This window comes from Physeter macrocephalus, chromosome 11 (genome assembly GCF_002837175.3).
Source record: "Physeter macrocephalus isolate SW-GA chromosome 11, ASM283717v5, whole genome shotgun sequence".
Lineage (NCBI taxonomy): Eukaryota > Metazoa > Chordata > Mammalia > Artiodactyla > Physeteridae > Physeter > Physeter macrocephalus.
Window position 1 is genome coordinate 67,623,430 of NC_041224.1, and position 17,703 is coordinate 67,641,132.

Consider the following 17,703-nt stretch of genomic DNA (forward strand, 5'->3'; position numbering starts at 1 on the left):
CCCGCGTCCCCTGCATCGGCAGGCGGACTCTCAACCACTGCACCACCAGGGAAGCCCTCTCTTTTTTTCTTGATGAGCCTGACTAAAGGTTTTTCAGTTATGTTTATCTTTTCAAAAAACCAGCTCTTGGTTTCATTGATCATTTCTGATGTTCGTTTGTTATGTTTTGGTCTCTATTTTATTTATTTCCTCTCTGATCTTTATTAGGCCCTTCCTGCTGCTGACTTTGGGCTTTCTTTGTTCTTTTTCTAATTTATTTGGATGATTGGTTAGGTTAGAAACAAGTTTTTTCTTGTTTCTTGAGGAAGGCCTGTATCATTATTAACTTCCCTCTTAGAACTGCTTTTGCTGCATCGCATGGATTTTGGAAAGTTGTGTTTCCATTTTCATTTGTCTCAAAGCATTTTCTGATTATCTCTTTGATTTCTTCTTTGACCCATTGTTTTTTTAGTAGCATGTTGCTCAGTCTCCATGTGTTTGTGCTTTTCCCGTTTTTCTCCCCATAATTGATTTCTAGTTTCAGACTGTTAACTGTTGGAAAAAAAATGCTTGATGTAATTTCTGTCCTCTTAAATTTGTTGAGACTTGTTTTGTGATCTATCCTGGAAAACATTCCATGTGTACTTGAAAAGAATGTGTATTCTTGGACTTCTCTGGTGGCTCAGTGGTTGAGAGTCCGCCTGCCAATGCAGGGGACACGGGTTCGTGGGGCCTGTGAGCCATGGCCACTGAGGCTGTGCGTCTGTAGCCTGTGCTCCGCAACGGGAGAGGCCACAACAGTGAGAGGCCCGCGTACCGCAAAAACAGAAAAAAAAAAAGAATGTGTATTCTGCTTTTTTTGGATGTAGCGTCCTGTAGCTATCTATTAAGTCCAACTGGTCTAATGTGTTACGACCACTCTTTCCTTACTGATTCTCTGTGTGGATGATCTCTCCATTGATGTAAGTGGGGTCTTAAAGTCCCCTACTATTATTGTATTATTGTCAATTTCTCCTTTTATGTCTGTTAATATTTGCTTTATGTATTTAGGTGCTCCTGTAATAGGTGCATATATGTTAATGAGTGTTATATCCTCTTCTTGTATTGATCCCTTTATTAAATAGAGTCCTTCTTTGTCTTTTGTTACAGACTTTGTTTTAAAGTCTGTTTTGTCTGATATGAGTATTGTTACCTCTGCTTTCTTGTCATTTCCATTTGCATGAAATATCTTTTTCCATTTCCTCACTTAGTCTTTGTGTGTCTTTAACTCTGAAGTGAGTCTCTTATAAGCAGGATATAGTTGAGTTTTGTATTTTCGTCCAGTCAGCCACTCTATGTATTTTGATTGGAGCATTTAGTCCATTGACATTTAAAGTGATTATTGGTAGGTATGTACTTACTGCCATTTTATTACTTGTTTTTGTAGCTCTTCTGTGTTCTTTTCTTTTAGTCTCTTCCCCTGTGATTTGATGACTTTCTTTAGTGGTATGCTTGTGTCCCTTTCTCTCTAGTTTTTGTGTGTCTATTTTAGGTTTTTGATTTGTAGTTACCATGGGGTTTATATATGGTGATCTATAACTATATCTGCCTATTTCAAACAGGTAGTCATTTACATTCAAACACATTCCAAAAGGTGTATATTTTCTACTCCGCTTCTCCATATATTGTTTTTGATGTCCTATTTTGCATCTTCATGTTTATCCCTTTACTGATTGTTGTAGTTATAGTTGTTTTTACAATTTTTTTTTAACCTTTGTACTAGCTTATTTAAGTGGTTGATCCTCAGCCTTTACTATATATTTTTTTTTACTAGTGTGATTTCTCCTTTCCTGTAGATACTTCTTGTTATAGCCTCTTCCTTTCCACTTAGGGAAGACCATTTAACATTTCTTTTAGGGTTGGTTTAGTATTGATGAATTCTTAGTTTCTGCTTGTCTGACAAGTTCTTTCTCTCTCCTTCAATTCTAAATGATTATCTTGCTGGGTATGTGAGGTTGCAGGTTTTTCCCTTTTTCGGCACTTTGAATATTTAATCCCGTCTGGTCTGCAAGCTTTCTATAGAAAAATCAGCCTTATGGGGGGTTCCCTTGTATATGACTCTTTATTTTTCTCTTGTTGCCTTTAGAATTTTCTCTTTAACTTTTGCCATTTTAATCATGATATGTTTTGGTGTGGGTTTGTTTGGGTTCATCTTGTTTGGGACCTGCTGGGCTTCCTATATCTGGATATCTCTTTCCTTCTTCAGGTTTGGAAAGTTTTCATACATAATTTCATCAAATACCTTTTTGACCCTTTCCTTTCTCTCTTCTCCTTCGGGGACTCCTGTAACGTGAATGTCGGTATGATTGATATTGTCTCAGAGATGCCTTAAACTGTTCTCATTTTTTACTGTTTTTTTTTTTTTTTTTTTTTGCTGTTCTGATTGGGTGATTTCCATTATTCTCTCTTGGAGATCACTTTCACATTCTTCTGTATCACCTAGTCTGCTGTTAATTCCTTCTAGTGTGTTATTCATTTCTGTTATTGCATTCTTCAGTACTGACTGGTTCTTTTTTATATTTTCTAGTTCCTTGTTAAAATTCCCACTGTGTTTATGTATTCTTTTTGCTAATTCAGTTAGCATTCTTATTACTAATGTTTTGAACTGTTTATCTGGTAAATTGTTTATTTCTGTTTCATTAGTTTTTTTTTTCAGAGGTTTTCTCTTGCTCTTCCAATTGAAACAAACTCCTCTGTCTTCTCATTTTAACTTTTTCTGTCTCTGTGAAATTAGGTGAAACAGTTACCTACTGCAGTCTTGAAAAGGGGTATCCTGTGTGGGAGCAACCCTATACAGTCTGCATGTGCCCAGTGGCTTTGGTGGGGAAGCTGGATCTGACGTGAACACAAGTCACATCTTTCTCCAGGGCATGCTGGCAGCTGTCACCTTGGTAGAAGGTGGGACTGCAGAGAGAGGGGCTAGGGCCAGAGCCAGGTGTGAGAGGTGACGTCCCTTATTCTCAATGGCTGACACCGTGCTATTAGGGGCAGGTTGGGTCTCAAGTTGCTGGAGCAGAAGTTCTGAGGGTCAGGTCCAAGCTAGCTCTGTTCCCTTTAAAGTGTGTGCTCTCTGATGCCATTGCTGGCACACTCACCCCAGAGCGGAGTGGTGCTGGGGGAAGAGGGACCCGTGCCAGTCCTTGGTGTGAGTGCTGGTGCAGGCTGCGGCAGCCTGGCCACAGTCAGGGATCTAGACTGCTTCTGACGTGCTGCCTGTGTAAGCAACAGTAATGGCTGCCTCTCCGCTGCTCAGATGCTGCTCCACATCTGAGCCTCCTTTGTCTCTTCACTCAGCCGCTGCCATGCTCACCCTGGTGTGCAACTGCACGTCAGAGCAAGCGGGGCGTGTGTGGGCACTCGGTGTGGGTCGGGCCTGGGCTGTGGAGGTCTGGCCATAGTCAGCAGACAGCTTCTGAATGGGCTTCCTGTGTAAGCACCAGTCATGGCTGCCCCTGCCCTACTTAGACACTGCTCTGGGTCTGGGCTACCTTTGTGTCTCACAGACGAGCTTTCCTCTTGGCCAAGACAGCCCTTGCCCCAGTGTGGAGCTGCTTTTTGGAACAAGTGAGGCCAGAGCTGTTGCTCGGTGGTGGGAAACCGGTCAGAGACCTGTGTAGTTTCAATCTGCCCTGTTCCAAGAGTAAGCAGGTCTGTGCTTGTTCCTCATGAGTCGAGTCCAGGCTTCCCCCAGCCCTTCTGTTAGTGCCATCGGCCCTCCAGCCAACCGAGGGATCTCATCTTCCTGGGGCACCCAATATGTGGCTGGAACCGCTCACTCCACAGGAAGGATCTCTGCCCGTGTAATCTCCGTGCTCGTTTGAGTCCCCTCCCAAGGGCACAGGTCCCAACCTGATCACTTCTCTTACCTTCCTGCCTGATTCTTTGTGCATCTTTCTTACAGCCTTGGTTGCACAGGAGTCTTTCTGCCAGTCTCCAGTTAGTTTTCAGTGAGCATTGTTCCACATGTAGATGTACTTGTGATGTGTTCACTGGGGGAGGTGAGTCCCCCATCCTCCTACTCCACCATCTTGATCTGTTTTTGACACTTTGGATATTATCAGCCTTTACCTTTTCTTCCCATCCAGTAGATGAAAATATGTGTGTCTTTGACTCTTAGCTAGGCCCAGGATATTTTTAAAGCTGTTTCGGCCATTTGTATCTCCTGGATTTCCAGTGTGTATCATCTGCCCAGTTTGATAGGTTGTTTTTGTTTTTTGTTTTTCTTACAGATTTTAACAGAGTTTACTTGGGAAACTTTTCTATGAAACTCAGTGTCTATTGCTATTGTGAATGGGGTAATGTTGCTGATACATTTGCTAATTGGTTATCGTTGGTGCGTAGGAGCCCCTACTTTTTGGGTACTTGATCTTACATGCAGCATCCTTGCAGTTCTTGAAAATAATTTCCATGTTCTGTGTGGCTCTTTATTGCAGTGTCCCTGAGATTTCCTGAGGGTACTATGCAGTACCTTGCAGAAATTTTCTGAGTTTACCTACTGAATACCTTTTTGGACAGTGCTGCGTACATGGCTAGTCGTGGGGGAAATTAACTCATACACAGGTCCTGGTCTCTTGAGTTTATCCACTGAAAGTAAAATAGATACAGAAGTTATAATAGGATAGAAAAGAGATTTGTTTATGTTTGTATCCCCAGCACCATAGTGGGACACTCAGTGTCTGAAATGTCACTATGGGGCCATAAGAAGATGGTTTTCAAACTTTCTTTTTTCAGCTGAAGAACCCATTAACTAGAAAAGTTCTCAATGTTCAAAATATTTATGCTCAAGCTCAGCTGGCAGAGAATTGGATTTAGTTTGTCTAAGGTGGGACCAAAGCATCAACATTTAAACAAAACTTGTTAGGTGATTCCATTGAGCAGCCAGGGATGAGAACCACTGCTGGTCCAATAGGTAAACTCTACAAGTAGAGCTTGAAATGGAGTGGGAGCTCCCCTTCTCCTCCCTTTGGCCCCTGATAGGGCTTTGTAGAGCACAATTTGAAAGCCACATCCCTGTGGTCTTGAGAATCCTGTGAGGGTGCTGAGGATGGGGTGCCCACTTGCTGGTGGTGACCTTGTTCTGGGCTTGTGCTGCTGCTTCACATGCCAGGATGGGAAATAGGCAGATATCCTGGTTCAGCCAGACGGAGCCTAACAGCTACCCCTGTGCTGAGGTTGCCAGGCCTGAGAATAGCTGTGGGAGGGTGGTTGGAGTTAAGTGTTAGACCCCAGTGGTGCATGTGTCCAGTTCGGTCAAATAGTGCATTGCTTCTCCTTTTCCTCCTTGTCACCTTTGGGAAGGAATTACCGACATAACCAACACTCTCCAGAGGGCACATCAAGTGAGGATACTATACCAAGCGCAAAGCTACTGTTGATTATAGCCAAGATTTGGAGGTGGTGGATTTTTTTATTAAAAATTATCATCTCATGCTTTTAATTAGCACTTATATCTAATCTTGAACTTTATAAGGATAGCAACTTACACAGGGGCTTATTGCACCCATCTTACTGATGATGATACTGAGGTCCAGAGAAATTGTGCCTTGCCTAAGAACACACAAGGAAGCATGAGCGTGGATTCAGACCCTGATAGTCTGACTTCAGAGGCCATGCTTTTCCTCCTGCTCCATTCTGGCTTTGAGCAGCCCTCTGTCAAGAAGTGGGCCGCAGTTATTTATACACCCAATTACACACACACCAACAACCTCTTTATCTGTCACCATCTCCTCTGCTGGGAAGGCTGTCTGTCCAGCTGAGGTTGTGAGCTGGTGCACAGAGAATGGAGAAGGCTGCAGAGGCAATGAATCTTAGATTCATTCGTGGGTTTCTTTTTTCCTGGTATAAATTGTGACCCAAGAGTTGCTTTCAGTTCTATTATCTGGCTGCCTAAATGACCAGAGCGCAGGCTCTGTTATCTAACACTCGTTACCCATCACCCTCCAGGACTATAGACACTGCGGCACCTGTCAGAGATGATGATAAATATCTAGGCCAAAGGTTTTTAAAAAAATCTTTGCAGTTGAATGGAATGCTCAATCAAGATGACAGGGTATTTTCAAGGAATAAATAAAGCACTGATACCTTTCTCCTCTTTTCTTTCCTCTTGGCTGCCCATATATGACCTGATGCCAGTGGTCAGTCTGCTTGGCTCTCCTGCCTCTTCTGGGCCTTTGCTCAGACTTTGTCCCTGCTGCTACCCCTCCTCCACCTCCTAGTCCACCTGGGAAGGGAAATTGCTTCTCATCTCCTTCCTTTCCACTCTTCCCATTCCTGTCTCACATCCTGTAAGTTACCAAGTCCTGTTGATCTGTTTCCCTCATTCTTCCAGAATTGCTCTCCAGCCCAGTTGCCACTTCTGGAGAAGCCACCATCATCTCTGTGTTGGACAGCCTGCACCTGGTCTCCCGGTCCTACTCTTGCCCTACTCACTGTCTACCTTGTATCAGAAGGGTGATAGTGTCTCTGTACTGCTTCTGGGGTGAGTGAGCTCTTTGACAGCACCCCCTTATCTTAGCACCCCCCCCCCATTTTCAAATACAGTGTCAGTCACACAGAAGTCATCAAAATACCTTGCTTGATTGAATTACTTCTGACAGCTCTCCTATCTGGCTGTCCAGGGCAACGTTTCTGGCCCAGGCAGGCATTTGTGTAAGCAGGGCTTTAGTCACTGACTTCTCTCTCTCTCCAGGGAGCATAAAACCAAGCACAAGTTTACATTTTTCTTTCCAAACATCCCTATTTATAAACAGATGTGTCAGGGACAGGTATGGTCATTTGGTCAGTTCACTTTTACAATATGCTTTATAAAAGACAATTTATTTACATTTCAGGAAGGATTTAAGCCTTAGTCTGATTTTTTTCAGAGGCCCAAAGCCCTTTCCCACCCCGTCTGCCATACACCCTCTGGCGGAAGCAGTGGTGGGGTGGCATCTAGCAGAGGGTAGTTGGAGCCGTGCTTCCAGGACCCTACCCTGCACCCAGGGGCTGCCCTGTGCCTTTTCACCTCTGCCTGGCCCCAGCATGAATAATACTGGGTGGAAACAACCCTTTCATGCTTTGTAGACTTTCGAGGTGTTCTCACACCTGAGTCAGGTCAGAGGCCACAGTCTGGCCATCCCCCTCCTTGACCAGGTGTCATGTTTGTTTAATCAAACCCACTTTTTTGCTTAAGTGATGAAGATAAGGGCATAAAGATGGACGTCTGCAATAAACAGAGGAACAGCCCTCTTTACCAGCCCCTCCTGGTCATCTTCCTAGGGCAGAGCTTGGTCAAAGGTCTCATTTTTGCTACTGTGGCATCTGATGTTTGCCTGAGCACATGGAATATTCCTCCATATGGCTGCCAGGTGGACGGCTGGCCAGGCAGAGCCAGGACCGGTGGGAAGCCACAGGTTCACGGCAGGCTTCCGTGGGTGCCATGAGCGCCCAGTCACAGAGATGAAGCTGACAGGAGTGCCTGGTGCCCAGTCGTGCAGTAGGTCAGATTAGATTCCCCCAGAGTCTCTTCTAGTTCTAAATCCTGGAGAATTCAGTGATGCCCCTCGCTCCCTTCTCTGTCCCTGCCCATTGTGAGGCTATCATCACAGGCAGGCAGGAGCAGAAAGGAACCCCCTCTTTCCTTTCCTGGAACAGCTTCCCCTTTTCCTTGGCTTATCTTGGTCACCTGTTCCCAGAAGCCTCAGGACTGCTTGGCACATCAGGATGTTTCCTTTACTGCCACTAGCTTTCTGGTCTATCTGTTCCCCTCCACCAGGTCAAGAGCCCCTTGAGTAAAGCCAGTGTCTGAGGCGTTCCTCCTCTTGCGCTCGCAGGGGGTGGGCCACAAAGGTTTATGAATGAGCAAGCGAAGTGATGAAGTCCCAGGGAAGGTGGTCTACGGGGATAGTAACGGGCTCACTCAAGGTGTGCCCAGTGGAGGAGGCCCCCACCCCCCAATATGTCTGGCCCTCAGTTGGGGCGGGCTGCTGGTCTGCTGTGCCGGCAGTGTTGGGGCTCCCACAGGCGAGCACTGGGGAGGCCTAGGACTGCGGAGCGTCTGGTTCCCACTGGCTCTCCCCCCCGCAGTCACTCCCTAGGCCCTTGGCGTGGCTGGAGCAGGGCTGTGGCAGGCCTTGGGCAGCAGTAGAAGTTACGTTTCTGGGGCCAAAAAGACAAAGGCTGGAGAGCACCAAGAGCGGAAGAGGAGCTTGGCCACCTCTGTGCCCAGGTCAGCCCGCGTGGACTCCAGGCCTGCCTAAGCGACCATGCCACAGCCCCTCCGCCTCGGCAGCCCTGTCACCGGTTTCCTGCCTGGAACTAAGCTTGGCTCGTCCCCAGAATGTTCCAGGTGTCCCCCGTCCCTGCGCTCACACACCTGCCCTGTCCTGCTGCTCTTGCCCTCCCTGTGTTCTGTCTGCTGCTGCCCCGCTCTAGTTCCTGTGCCCCAGGAAGCCTGGTCTCCCCATCCCAGCCGTCCCGAGCTTCTCCTTGCCCCTACCCCATCCTCCCTGACCGCTGCGGCCTTCTCCCATTGCCCGCTGTGAACGTGTCTGTCTCCCTGGCAGTTCCCCGGGACCCAGGGCTAGGGTACCTCCCCATCCCCAGCAGACCAGGGACAGACCCGAGCTGGGGCCTCAGTGACAGCACTGCAGGGGGAAGGTGGTCTACGGGGATAGTAACGGGCTCACTCAAGGTGTGCCCAGTGGAGGAGGCCCCCACCCCCCAATATGTCTGGCCCTCAGTTGGGGCGGGCTGCTGGTCTGCTGTGCCGGCAGTGTTGGGGCTCCCACAGGCGAGCACTGGGGAGGCCTAGGACTGCGGAGCGTCTGGTTCCCACTGGCTCTCCCCCCCGCAGTCACTCCCTAGGCCCTTGGCGTGGCTGGAGCAGGGCTGTGGCAGGCCTTGGGCAGCAGTAGAAGTTACGTTTCTGGGGCCAAAAAGACAAAGGCTGGAGAGCACCAAGAGCGGAAGAGGAGCTTGGCCACCTCTGTGCCCAGGTCAGCCCGCGTGGACTCCAGGCCTGCCTAAGCGACCATGCCACAGCCCCTCCGCCTCGGCAGCCCTGTCACCGGTTTCCTGCCTGGAACTAAGCTTGGCTCGTCCCCAGAATGTTCCAGGTGTCCCCCGTCCCTGCGCTCACACACCTGCCCTGTCCTGCTGCTCTTGCCCTCCCTGTGTTCTGTCTGCTGCTGCCCCGCTCTAGTTCCTGTGCCCCAGGAAGCCTGGTCTCCCCATCCCAGCCGTCCCGAGCTTCTCCTTGCCCCTACCCCATCGTCCCTGACCGCTGCGGCCTTCTCCCATTGCCCGCTGTGAACGTGTCTCCCTGGCAGTTCCCCAGGACCCAGGGCTAGGGTACCTCCCCATCCCCAGCAGACCAGGGACAGACCCGAGCTGGGGCCTCAGTGACAGCACTGCAGGTGGGGAGCTCTGCTCTCCTGGACTTCTCCCCTCCTTTGCCTCCTCCGAATTGAGCACTTGGACACGGGTGCAAGGAGGAAAAAGAGCGCTCCTTTATTCCCTGTGGGAAGGACTGCTCGGGAGCAGCCGGTACCTTTCCTGAGGGCAGGCTCTGTCTTGAGGCCCCTGCGAGGCCAGGGCAGCGGTGGAGGCACTGCTGGCCCCGTGGACAGGACAGGTCCAGGTGGGGGCTACTGCCCCTTAAAGCTTCTCCAGGTAGGAGCCAGGGACAAAGCCACGCTGCCCATTCCGTTGCACTGTCCACCAGCCATCCTCCCCTTCCTGGATGACCTCCAGGATGTCCCCCGCAGAGATGTTCAGCTCGTCGGAATTCTGGGCAAGAGAATGAAAACGCATCAGGCTGAAGGGGGCCCTGCTGGGAGGGCCTCTGGTCAGGCGTTCCCCCCACCCCAGGCAGTAAATGCCAGCCTGTCTCCCAGGTGGGCTGTCAGCTGAGACATGCTGGCCTCCTGGGGCTGCGAGACAAGGCCACTCTGGGCTAAGGCAGCCCTGGAGACATAGGGTGTGGGGCACCTCGTGGGGCTCAGCCTCTTGTCCCCTCTGGTTTGTCATTGTGGGCCTCCCACACACGACCTGGGGCTTCTTCCCCTGCTTCACCTCCCTGCCGCTCCCTTCTCCCCCTCCCTGCTTCAGACGCTGCAACCTAGCAAGTCAGGGGGCAGGTCTACTAGCCCTTGTCATACAGGCACACCATCATTCTCCTGGGCTGTCTGCCTCTCCAGGGACCAGGCTTCAGGAGTCAGTGCAGCCCGCCAAGCCCTGAGGAGATGCTTGGCCTCAGTCCCAGTGGATCTGGAATCAAGCTCTGTACTCCCTCACCTCAAACTGGGAGCAGATTAGACTCTCTGGGGATCTGGGCACAGCTGCCCTGTGGCTCCTTTACTCATCCTCCCCTTGTGGGCTTCAGAAAATCAACCCCAGCACAGCTGAGGGCCTCGTTCCGACCATGGCTTGTTCTGGGTGCCTGTGGTCACGGAGAACAAGGCCCTCACCTGTGGGTGCGGAGCCTGATCCTCAGACCGCTTCCTCAGATAGCTCCAGCTCTGCCAGCTTCTGCACACGCGCACACCTGCCTGTATACCGCGTGTGCTTGTGACCAAGGCCCTCGTGCCATTCATCAGCTTTCACTCAGCAGGTCTGCACTGGGCCCCTCCCAAAGGCCAGGTGCTGTTCTAAGGGCACCCACCCCAGCCCACTCAGTGCATGTGCCTACGTGTGAGCACACCCTTGGGCATGCTGGTGCCCTCCCAAGGAGGGGAGGGTGGGGGCCTCACCTGGGCTGTGTAGTCATAGAGCGCCCTGTAATCCTGGGCTGGCAGGGTGTGGGCTCCTGGCGCCTCCTGCACAGCGATGGCGGCATAGATGCGCTCATTCCGATCAGAGGTGGGAGTCAGGGTCTCTGTGAAGGCTGAGAGCAGGGTGAGGCCTGGCACCCGCCCCTTAGAACAGTGTTCCCTGGAGGCCCCCCTGACGTGGAGCTTCCCCAGACTTGGCCCAGCCTCTTCCCAACCCCCAACCTCCCAGCTGTTGGAAGGCCCATCTGTGCCAAGTAGGCATCCACTTCTTCACCCCAGGTTGACAGTTGTCACCCCCAATTACCCGCAGAAGCTGCTGACGATGTGGTTTTGGGACTTCCATGCAGCAGCCCAGAGAACCTGGGTACAGGGAGGAAAGCAGGTGAGTCGGGGTGGTACGGGGGGAGTAGATGAGGCAGGGAGCCCACAGGGCTCCAGGGCTGGGGTTGGCTCTAGCCTACAGGCACAGATGTGATTTATGGGGTGCCCCTCACCATGAGGGCTCCCTAAAGAGTGGTCCAGTGGCTCTTCCCCAGCCGCGCTCTCCCAGTCCCTCACCCTGTAGATGTCTTCTCAGTACCTGCTCCCTGCAGGGCCTAACTGGGGGCTCTAAAGACCTCTGTGCTCCAGGGCCCGGGCCCTACACCCGCCAGGCCCCTGCTCCAGCCTCCCCCATGGGCAAAGGAGCTGCCCCCTAGAGCTTGGCCCACTCACACCTCGCTAGGACCTTCACCAGCCTGGGCAGACCAGCTGCTCCCCGACCACACAAAGTGAGGTCCAGGAGGCAATGCTGGGCTAATTCACCCCTTCCCTCGTGCCTGACTCAGACCTGGACTGAGCTGGAGTCATGGAAGTTTGTTGAAAAAAAGAGAGAAAAAAAAGGCAAGAAGCAAGAGGCAGAGGCAGACACTGGGGTACCTAGTAAGGAACCAGATGTGGGTGCCCTGAAGCAGACAGTGCTAAGGGCTAATCGAGTAGAGGCTGATGCTACTTCCCCCGCTCAGGAAAGGCTTCCTGGCCTGGTGGGGTCAAGCCAAGTCTGCAAAGACTCAACTTTATCAGGTAGAGACTGGAGTGCAAGGCATTGCCGGTGAATGGGAGAGGAATGCAAAGGTGCAGTTTGTACAGACAGAGGAATTTGGGAAGTGGAGTGGACCAGTTTGGGGTGTATAGGAGATAAGACTGAAATAGGGACCAGGCCAGACCCCCCAGGGGTCTTGAGTGCCCAGTAAGGGGCTGGGCCTGTAGGAGGATGCCCTGTAGTGCCAGGTGGGACACAGAGACCTTTCCCAGGGTGGGAGAATCCAGGACCCCTGCCCCCTTGCAGGGTTTGTGGAGCTGAGGGCCCAGGATGGAAACACACGGACAGGCATGCATGGACTTGGCACTGATGCTAACTTGGGCCCTGCAGACTTAGTGCCTATGGCACTCCTGCTCCTGCCAGGTAGGGTTAACCCAGCAGGGCTGGGGCTGGAGGAGCAGAGCTCGTCGAGGCTGTGTGTGCCAGGGTTGTCTACACTTTCGACTCCATTCCTCCCTCCACTCACTTCCTGGCCAGTGGCCCCTGCCCCTCCCCAGCCCTGCCTGGCTTCTGGTCCCCACACGGTGGTCCCTGCCTGTCCCCTCCAGCAGCCAGGCCTCCGCCTGTGGGACCTCTTTCCCTCTTTATCTTTCATCCTCATCAGGCCCCTTTCTGTCCTTTCTTGATACTGCCCCAGGTGAGCTCTTCTGTCCCGTTGTTTAAGTGACCACCTGTGTTGGGATCTGGGTCCTCACTGGGAGTGCAGGGAGGTCTGAGTCCCCTAAGATTTTGGAATGATAGCGAGGGTAGGAATGCCCTCCTCCTGGGGTTCTTAACTCTCTCAGGGTTCCCGGAGGAGCATGCCGTGGTGCCCACAAGCCTCTGCCTCCCAGGAGCCTTCCTGCAGGGGCAGCTCCAGAGGCCTCAGAAATGAGCTGTCCTCAGAGGACCGGGAGCCCGTCTCCTCCACCCCACCCGCCTCTCAAAGGCAGGGCCTTCTCTGTACTGGGTTGGAGGGAGGGAGGATGTCACGGAGGACTGGGGGTGGGGGTGGGGCGCAGGCACCACGTGAAGCCCATGGATGCTCCTAGATGTGCACAGATGGGGCGCTCAGGGAACTGGCTGCTGGGCAGGGGGTGCTCCCTGAGCAGGCCATGGCACTCCCAGTGGGCTGTCACCGTCGTCACCCAAGGCCTGAACCAAGAGGGTCCTTAGGTCTGAGTCTGCCCCCAACACTCATAGGCCCTGGGCCTAGAGGAGGTGTGTGACTTGTGCAAGTGACACGCTGGGGCCTGACACCAGGACCCTGGCACCTACCACAGCCAGGCCAGGGAAGGGGCCCTGGAAAAACCTGGAGAATTCTCCAAGAGTACTGGCTGTAGGGCCTTCTCCTGTGATCTGATCCTGTGCCAGTGGGAGAGGGTTACCACCGCAGCCTGACCGTCCAAGGCTCCATCCAGGCTAGCAGCAGAGCCCAAGGAGTCAGCCAGCCTGGGGTCTCCCTGGAGCTCTGAGCACAGTCGCTAGTGAATAAGGGGGCTGTGATTATTTAATGCCTAGGTCCCCTCGGGCTGAGGGTGTCATGAGATTAGATTGAACCTGTCTTGTCCCCGAAGAGTGCCCAGCACCTAAACCCTGCACCAGGCACACAGTTGATGCCCAATAAATACATGTGGAAGAGCCAGTTGCAGGAGGAGAGGCTGGCCTCCCTTCCTGGCAGCCCCCGTTCCCCACCCCCAGCCCCACCCTCTGTATCCCGTCCGGCTGGCATCCAGCAGGTGGCTCACCTCTTTATCATGCCACAGGACGGATGAACGCCAGGGCTGCTGGACAACGGGGCAACCTCCCGATCATAGTAGTTCTGGTAGGGCACCGGAGCTGCAGGCAGCAAGCGCGTGAGGCCCAGGGTGGCAAGGGCAGGGCAGGCAGGACCTGTGCCACTCGACACCCCATCCTCTCCCCATCCGGAGACCCAGACTGGGGCCCCACCTTACCATCCTTACCCTGGTTCTTAAGGAGGGGGCCTGCTCCCTTCCTAGAGAGATCTCACTGTGGGTACCACCAAGACCGAATAGTCTAGACTCAAGATTCAGTGGTACCAAGCAGACTGGAGCAAGTGCTCTGGAGAGGCTTCCTGCCTCTGTCCCTATCCTCATCTCTCCCTCCAGTGTCAGTGTTCTTAAGCTCTGCTCATCCTCTATCCGGATGAGGCGGCAGGCTAAGGACCCAACCAGGGGATTGCACTGTCCCTGACCCCTTCCCCGGGCCTGGCCAAGGCTTCTCCACACAGAAGGGATCTGTGAGCCACCCCAGTTCTGTCCTGGCAGTTGAGGCTCAGAGAACCTGGGCCAGGCCTAGGGAAGGCAGGCCTGGACTCAGAGGCTGTGCTGCCTGTAGGTGGGCCTCACCTGGGGGCTCAGTGCCGGTGCTCTTGGCCTGGATGAAGCTGTCTATGTCGGCGTCCACACTGCAGCCTTCTAGCGTCACTCGCACCTCTTCGTAGAGCTGGGGGCAGGAAAAAGCAGAGGCTGAGGGGCCAGGCCTCAGCTCCATGCCCACATTGTCAAGCCTGCCCCCACTTCGGGTCTGAACTCTGACCAGGGGCCTTGAGGCGTAACTGCCCCAGGCCTGCCTGAGGGGTTAGAGCCCTGGCTGACAGCTTCTCCTGTTTCCGGAACACCTACTGTGCACAAGTTCCTTTGCAAGGGATTTACCCCACTCCTGTTCGCTGAGGTAGACACTACTTCCTCATTTTACAGATGAGGAAATTCAGAGGAGAGTGACTTGCCCAAGGTCACAAAGCAGGAATTCAGTGGATCTGGTATGAGAGGATTCAGAGCCCACACTCCTTCCTCCGCTACAAGGAGGTCACCAGGTGGGCTCAAGTCATTTGGGGAGAAAACCCCCAAAACTCCTCACCCCATAGGCAGAAGGGGTTAGGCAAGTAACAGCAGCAGGCATCAGGGAGTCGGGGCTGCCATGAGAGAGGGAGCTTATGGCTCTAGGACTACAAGGCCCCTGGCAAGGGAGGTGGCGGCCCCTCTCTGCTGAGGAGGACCCACCCAGCCCACTGGGCATGTAGAGCTCAGTAAGGGGGAACCAGGACACCCTGGAGATGTCTGGAGATAGAAGAGGGACTGGACCTTGGCTCCTGCAAGCGCCAGGCCTGGAGCAGGGCAACCGAGGGTCCCCCAGCCTCTCTGCAAACCTCTGAGGTGCTGTGTCCACCTCCCTTCCCCATCCCAGCAGATGGAGCATGTGCTCTGTGGCTCTGATAGCAGAGCCAAGGCCTTGGAGCAGGGGTGAGCAGAGAGGGCAGATGCCAGGGTAACCACAAAGCCCAGTCTGCAGGCAGAGAGGCTGTGGCCCTTTGTGGTACTGAGCTCCCTGTCCTCGGGGCCTAGGGCAGCGGCTCAGCGCTGAGGTTGGAGACCCCTGAGGCCAGGGCTCGGACCACAGAGGACCAGGTATCTGCTGACAGGCTCAGGTGGACCTGGGTGCGCTGTTGCTAGGAGGCTGCCCTCTCCTCACGCCCCCCTCCCACTCCCTACCCCTCCCTGCCCTCAGCCCCTACCTCATCATCCTTGACGCACTGCATGGAGAGCTGGTTGCAGTGCACCCACAGGGCGTTGCGGAGGATGGTCAGCCGGTCAGACTCTTGCAGCTGAAAGGCCTGGGGGAGAAGTGGGGGCCGGGGGGGTCTGCTGCAGGGCTGGGCCAGGCCAGGCCCCACTCAGCTCAGCTGGGGCTGACCAGCCAGACCCCTTCTGCTGAAGCCAAGCTGAAAGGAAAGACTCTTCCTGGGCGTCCCCACCCCCACCTCTGTGCCAGCTCCTGAGGCTTCTGGGGAGGGAAGTCGAACTGCCTGTGGGCTTCCTGCCCCGTCCTTCCTCCAGGCCCCACCATACCCCTGGGGAGTGTCTTAAGAGGAACCCTGGACCCTGAATCCTGAGGCCTGTCTCCCAGGCCTTGCTCATCAGCAGAGCCCAGGGAAGCTATGGGTTTTGTCTGAGCCTCAGTTTCGGCTTCAGCCAAAAGGGTTCACTAAGGATGCCTGCCTGCAAAAGGGGACCCAGAGCACAAAGCCAGGCAGTGAGCTCCCCGGGGGCAGGGACTCAGCACAGGGCCTGTGGAGTGAGTGGATGCGTGAATGAATGAAGGAATGATGCCTTTCCCCCACCCCTGCCTCATTTGCCCCCGTGAAGCGGCTAGAGCAGGACGGGCCTCTTTCCTATCTTATAGCTGGAGAAACAGACTCCATGCCTGGAGCGCCTCTCACCTCACAGGTGGCCCGGTGCTCCTGCTCCCACTCGCCCCGCGCCTTCTCCAGCTGCTCGATGTTCTGCCTGTATACTCGTTCTGGAGGCACAGGCAGTCCTCAGGGAGGCCAGCGGCCTAGACACCCTCCCACAGCCCACCCCTTTGCTCCTGCAGTGTCCCCGCCCAGAGTGCCCTCCTCCTCCTTAGAGAGACCTGCCCTGGCTGCTGGTGCTACATCTGAACTCTCATAAGGGCCACCCACCCTGCTACTGCCCTTAGGGTGACTCTCAGTTCCCCCTGGGGTCCAGCTGCCTGGGGCCAGAGCAGAGCCTCATACACCCAGGTCAGAATCTGGGCCTTTCATCATCCCCAGGTCCCACTGTCTCACTTGCCAGATGGGAAACAGGCTCAGAGAGGGAAGCCCTGGAGGTGGGGTGAAGGGGAGCATTGGGAGCTATTGGGCTGGGAAGCCAGCAGGCTTGGACCATGACCTCTGTCCCCACAGCCAAGGGAGCAGCTGGGTCCTGGGAAAGGCAGCGCTAGCAGAAGGGAGAGCCTTCCCAGGGGAAGGGAGCAACGGTAAGCTCTCTGTCCTGGGAGTTGTGTCAGCAGAGATAAGGGGTGTTGGGGTCTTCTGGCACCAGGAGAAGGATAGAGGAGACAGAAGCCCAGAGAAGGCTCTGATGTGTTTCAGTGTATGTAAGAGAGAGAGAGGTGTGTGCAATGAGTGGGCCTGTCTCCCTTGATTGTGGCTGTGAAAGTCCTAGGCCCTGGAGCCAGACGGCTTGTGTTCAAATACAGTTGCCACCACTTATTGGCTGTGTGACCTTGGGCAAGTTAATTAACCTCTCTGTGCCACAGTTTCCTCATCTGTTAAAAAAAGGGGATAGTAATAGTGACCACCTCGCAGGATTGCTGTGTTAGTTAAAACATGCAAAGCACCAAGAACAGTCTTGGCAAATGTGAGAAAACGAATGTTTTTGTTTTACTTGCATAAGTATGGAAATGAGAGTGATGAGCGTGACTGTGTCCCCAGGGTGAAGGAAGTGTGCTGTGGGGGAAGGAATGTCCAAGCCACCCTACCCCCTAAGCTGAGGAGGTGGGCTAGCCACGTACCTGCCTCCATGGCTGAGTCCTTGCACTGCTTGGCTTTGTTCTGGCTCTGAGGAGACAGAGGGAAAGCAGCACTGAGGCCCCGCCCCCGGGAACCCCCCAGCGCAGCCCTTGGGCTCCGAGTTTCCCTGGGCAACCCTGAAGGGACTCTGTCACCCCCTCCCTGGCCATGCAGGGGGACACTCAGGAGCCAACTGTGGGCAAGTTCCATCATTAACTCCAGCCTCACCCTACAAAGGCCCACAGCCTGGTTCCAGTAAAAAAGGAATAAAACAGAAACCTGCACTTCATGCAGGTACATGTGAAAACTAGATGTTGAGACCTAGAGGGAGAAATGTAGACAAGGGGCCGGGCCCTGGGGCCCCACGCCCACTGCTGAATCCACTGGCTGAGGCTGGGGCTCTGTCCCTGACTTGCTGCCACCAACTCACCTGCAGGCCCCTGTCCTCTCTGGGCCTCAGCTTTCCTGTCTGTGCAAAGGGCAAAATGTGTTCTTTTTTTTTTTTTTTTTTTTTTTTTTTTTTGCTGTACGCAGGCCTC

At 53.4% G+C, this 17,703-nt stretch overlaps 2 protein-coding genes across 4 annotated transcripts in view; one reads left to right on the forward strand and one right to left on the reverse strand.

Moving 5' to 3' along the window:
• Window positions 1-6,561, forward strand: part of TSPAN3 (tetraspanin 3) — a 38,636-nt gene extending 32,075 nt beyond the window's left edge. For all 3 annotated transcript variants that reach the window (XM_028495362.2, XM_028495363.2, XM_028495364.2), the window contains one exon: window positions 6,347-6,561. In XM_028495362.2, coding sequence (XP_028351163.1) covers window positions 6,347-6,472 — 126 coding nt within the window. In that variant the 3' untranslated portion in view covers window positions 6,473-6,561. The remainder of the gene's footprint in view (window positions 1-6,346) is intronic.
• A 2,925-nt stretch (window positions 6,562-9,486) lies between these two features.
• PSTPIP1 (proline-serine-threonine phosphatase interacting protein 1) overlaps window positions 9,487-17,703 on the reverse strand; it is a 42,644-nt gene continuing 34,427 nt past the window's right edge. Inside the window, exons 8-15 of the mRNA XM_007119223.1 lie at window positions 17,167-17,212; window positions 16,070-16,149; window positions 15,365-15,463; window positions 14,199-14,295; window positions 13,578-13,668; window positions 11,074-11,129; window positions 10,749-10,882; window positions 9,487-9,786 (exon numbers count right to left, since the gene is read on the reverse strand). Of these exons, the coding sequence (XP_007119285.1) occupies window positions 9,655-9,786; window positions 10,749-10,882; window positions 11,074-11,129; window positions 13,578-13,668; window positions 14,199-14,295; window positions 15,365-15,463; window positions 16,070-16,149; window positions 17,167-17,212 (735 nt within the window). The 3' untranslated portion in view covers window positions 9,487-9,654. The remainder of the gene's footprint in view (window positions 9,787-10,748; window positions 10,883-11,073; window positions 11,130-13,577; window positions 13,669-14,198; window positions 14,296-15,364; window positions 15,464-16,069; window positions 16,150-17,166; window positions 17,213-17,703) is intronic.